The following is a 5,000-nucleotide window of genomic DNA, read 5'->3' on the forward strand; positions in this document are numbered from 1 at the left end:
CCCCCCTCCCCCCCTTATCAGTGTTGCTAGCGAGACAAAAAAATGTTGGGAACTTAAGCAGTCAACATTGAAAGGGGGAGAGGGAAGAGGAAGTGGGAAAGGTTTAAATTCTAGATACGCCGAGTATTGGAAGTTAGAAAAGGTGTTTTTTAATAAAAGTGTCTCAACAATTTTGCAACTTGTTGTAGCAGAATCGAGACCGACAGCTTTGATAACTCTGGCCAGGAAGGAACTAAAATGCATATGGGTTATATGACTCAATGAACTACCGGACCTAACCGAAAATGTCCTGGGGTACCTGATTAATCCGAAGGTGGTTGACCAAAGCGGCTACGGGGCACAACAAACTACCTGGGATGCGCGGCAATGGTAAAGAAAAAAGACGTTCCTGAAACTGAATAGTTTTAGACGCGCGAACCGTGAGATAAGCGAACGATGCATCAAAACAAAGATCGGACCGCAAAAGGACCTTAGGCGAGATGTGAGCCGCGCGATCAACAACTAAATTCGACTTGTGTAAAAAGGAGTAAAAAGCTACTAGAAAAAGCGCCCACATAGCGACATGCAAAGGCTTATCAAAATCGAAAAAGTGTACCATGCGTAATAACAATCGTTGAGTGATGGGAGCCTTGCGCTGAACTGCTGTTCCTAAATAACGCTTAACTCCGCGTAACAACAATGTATAACGATAATCACTATCCCAAGTCAAATCATGACCGAGAAACTTATGCATGTGCTTAATGCTACTTAAATGATTCAGGATAGTACCATAAACGCGGCCGAGTGACACTAAATAAGCTACGTAACGCGTAATTAATGTTACAGTCACTGGAAACGGAGCGGATGAAACCGCCTCACAAAAGGTCAGATAATTTCTTATGTGAGAGTTCAAATTTCGCCGGGTTGAATCTGCGTATGCTCTCTCAATCAAGTCGCGTCCGAGAGAATCCAATGCCCGAAGATCTGGTGATGGTTGAACTTGCCTGCGGCGATCTGCAACAAAAGGCACAAAGCACCCATTAAGGAAGGTCAAAGGCTAAATCCGCGCTGTCGATGGATAACATGTGAAAACAAAGATTACGCTGAGAAGCAAGTTCATAGAACTTTCTTTGAAACGTAGAATTGGCATCCCAGCGACTGAGGCAATCGGCAAAGACATTGTGGACCCCCGGAATATGGGAGACATGTAAGTCCAAATCATAACGAGCGGATGTGAGCCAAAGTTGTCTTAAGCAACGCTGCATGAAGGCATCACGTGTACGACCTGAGCGCACCACCTGGACGGCGGCGTCGTTGTCGCACGAAATCTGAAATCTAGAACCTGCCAACTTGGTGGCCCAAATCTTAACAGCCATGACAAGTACAAACAGTTCCAATGCATTGATGTGCAAGGCCAAGTCCTCAATGACCCTGGGAAATGCGAACGAAATGCATTCGTCAAAACACGTAGCACCGCCTCGATGTAAAGAAGAATCACAGGTAAATAACACGTCATGGAAGTCATGCAGGCGTAACGCAATCATGGCGGAGCCATTGAAGTATGGTAAAAAGGTCAACCACCAGTCAATGTCAGATAACATATCACAGGTCGCTGGATAACGTGACGTCTCAGAGGGCAAACTGCGCAAGCGGTTTAAAAGGCGGGCCATAAATATCCGGCCTGGCCGGACGCAAGCTGTGACAAATGACAGTTTCCCTAGTAAGGATTGCAATTGACGCCGTGTAAAGGTTGAGATTTGTGTCCACTGCAATAATTCGGTTTTGAAATCTGATAAGCGATCCGCCGGAACTTCAAAGAGCATCTTCTCGGTGTCCACCAAAATCCCAAGGCAAATCATTCTCGTAGAAGGAAAACAGTCTTTTTCTGGAGATGATTGTAGGCCTAGTTCATCAAATAGATCTTTAAGACGTGCAAAGGCGAAATGAGAATCTGCGGGGTGTTCGGCTCTGTAAAAATCATCTAAGTAGACGTCGGCAGTATAACCTTCCTTAGTAAAAACATGAATTACCGCCCGAGTAGTTCGCTGACACACTAACGCTGATGAACGCAGACCGAATGGGCATCTAGTATCGAAATACAAAAGACCATCCCACATAAAACCGAGATATTTATAATCTTTGGGGTCAATTGGGAATTGTCGGTACGCACGTTTTAGATCTTTCTTGTAAACGTAACAACCTGAGCCTTTGCTGATAATGAACTCACGCAGTCTGTCTATGCCTGGAAGACGAAGTTGAAATGCATTGTCCAAATAATGAGTTTTCGGAATACCGCTATTGACAGAGGCTGCATGCGGGAAACTAAGATCCATCACGACCCGGCGCTTAGTAGAACCACGTTTGTAGACTGTCTGTAAAGGGGACGTAATAATGTCATCCGGTAGAGGATTCGCTTTAAAGGGCCCAGCGAGAGCTCCGAAGCTCAATTCAGTTGATAAATAATGTTGCACATCCGCGGGATAGGCGAGAGCTGACTGATGATTGGTGTGAGTGGGCTGAGGCAAAACACTGGACGTATAGTTTATCGGCCAACCGAATTGTAAGAAATCAACAACGACGTGGTCGACATAATCTGTCAAATAATGTCTCCAAACAGAAATGTTCAGTTGCAAAGAAATGGATATTTTGGCTCCGTAGGCATTCGGTTGTGGAGACTTAGCGAGGATATAAGCAACAACCGCACGCGATGAATTGGCTGAGAAAAATGCATGTTGGGATAACACATTTTGTTCAATTTTCGTGTTCGAGTCCGTGTCACAATCCGTATATACTGTTAAGCCAATCGTCTGACTGTTCAGTCACTGCTGGTTGGGAATTGGCATTTTCCGCTTGGGACAGTGTAGCATAGGGTGCTCGCTTGACTTGTCATAGGTTCGAATCATCGCCAAATAGCCGGCCACAAAAGATGGAAAATCTAAAGAATTGAACTCAGGATTTATTGACGTACCTGGCACAAAGTCCTGCGGCCAGTCGATGGTCTTTTTCTTTGTGTCAGACTTTCCGCACATGGCGCTGCCGATGCAGTTGGGGGCGTTGCAGGTCCGAGAGCTTGGCGTAAACGGAGCACTTCCAGTTCTAACGCCAACTTTTCTTTTTCCTGCTTAACCAGCTCTATTTGTTTATCCAGAAGTGTTTGTCTTCTTTCTGAAGGCGAAGTATGCCCGACAACAGGCCCAAGGGCTGGTTCATCGTCGCGGAATTGAGCGTAATGCTCGAATAGCTGAGGTTGCGGAGACAGTGGAAATGCGTAATCCTCCAGTTGGGGTTTGCCCCTGGATTTTTGCTTGGATTTTTGCGACATGACTGAGAGTAGGAAACAACTAAACGCTAGAGGTTGACTATAAACGTCGAGAGGGCGCTCGTTCCCGGAATGAGATCGAAGATAATGAAGCGAAGTCTTCCTCGAAGCTAACGTGGAGCGATCTGAAAGCTGATACACTAAACCGCCAGAAAGGCTTACCCGAAAGGGGCGTGTTCTCAAAGGCAATTATCAATCATCACCCGTGGTGATCCTTGTACAATTCTCATGAGAGAGGTGAGTTGAGAGTTGCTTGAGGAACTCTCTTCTTGCCTCTGCTCTTGCATAAGTTACTTCTATATGTTTACAGTTGCTGGGCCGTGAAGTGTACTTCTTCACAGCTCTCTCAAATGGAAAACACCAAAAGTTGTCACTACTGGAAAAGCCATTTATATCCTCTGGTATTTGAAGCAAGTTGTGGTTTGTAACAACACACATGTTCAGTCGTTGATATTCTTCAACCAATATATTGAACCTCGCACTAAGTTTATAACTAGTAGATACTTCCTCCTGTGACCATCCAAATCGTCCAGAGTAAAAATGCATTTCAGTTAACCGTGCAACATCGGTCCAAATATCAAACTCCTTATCAGGGAGCAGTCCATCAAGCACTGCTTCTGAACCTGGGAAAGCAAACTTCATGTACTTCTCTACTTTCCAATGTCCTCTACGTGTGTGAAATCCAATTGGGTGACGACCAGATTTCATCTCATGCGTTGTTCAACTTGTTTAGAGTTCAAAATTCCAGTTTCAACTACTAGTCTGTCAACTTGGTTTTTGATGACATTCAGTGGCAAGTTGTGGTGAATGTCATAAACCAGATCTCTAATGATACATGTATCAAACCCATAGAGACGATGAAATTCATGAAGTACAGAAAGTCCAGTGTAGCCATCTGTTCCATGATGAAAAGTCTGATTAACACTTTCTCAGGTTCAAATTCTTGTAAGCCACCCTTGTTTTTGACCTCATAAACATCAATAAAACCATCCTTGAGTTCTCTCACTAAAGGCCATAGAAAGGGATCAAGGGCATTAGGATTGTCTGTTGGCACTAAATTGCTTGGCATGAACCTAATGACATAGACTTCATCTACTTGACACCTTTCTTATTTACTCATAGTTACAACAGAAACTTCAATGGTTCACATTTGTGATTTCCACTTTTGTATGGTGACCAGCCGTCCCAGTGCCCAATGTATGCCAAATTGCGAGGGTCCCCTTTTGCATGTTTTACTTTGTGACTATAAGTGTTATAGCATTTGGGACATTCAAGGACGTTTTGGCCTGTTCCCTCTCTTAGTGGAGCAGTTTCTATGTTGAGAGAAGATACTACTCCATCACAACAGTTTTCAGGGCATTTTGCTGGTAAGATCTACTCAGCATCTGGATTCCAAAACCATGAGAGCTCTGAAAATCGATCACCATCACAAATTTCATTGTACAAGAAATCTTTTTCAGTGTTAATAGAATCCTGACCATGTTCTTTCTACAGCCACTGCACTTTTCCCTGCCAATGAGCCATCATCTTCTGGCACATTTCCAAGTCACCAGTCCTAAATAATAGTACCTGATTTTGCCCTTCCTTCCACAATGTTTGCAAGTTTTTTTTTTTTTTTTTCATCCATGATATCCCATTTTCCATTGTAGATATATTTCTTTCCACCAGATTTTTTCCCCTTTGCTTTCCTCCGGCAAAAGCA

General features: G+C 43.9%; 1 protein-coding gene across 1 annotated transcript; it reads right to left on the reverse strand.

Moving 5' to 3' along the window:
• Positions 1 to 1,019: 1,019 nt before the first annotated feature.
• On the reverse strand, positions 1,020 to 3,301 carry LOC138020686 (uncharacterized). The gene is made up of 2 exons (XM_068867625.1): positions 2,948 to 3,301; positions 1,020 to 2,351 (listed from the first exon to the last, which is right to left on the reverse strand). The coding sequence occupies exons 1-2, from the start codon at positions 3,299 to 3,301 to the stop codon at positions 1,020 to 1,022; spliced, it is 1,686 nt and encodes a 561-aa protein (XP_068723726.1).
• Positions 3,302 to 5,000: the final 1,699 nt, after the last annotated feature.

Source organism: Montipora capricornis, chromosome 10, assembly GCF_036669925.1.
Source record: "Montipora capricornis isolate CH-2021 chromosome 10, ASM3666992v2, whole genome shotgun sequence".
Taxonomy (NCBI): Eukaryota; Metazoa; Cnidaria; class Anthozoa; order Scleractinia; family Acroporidae; genus Montipora; species Montipora capricornis.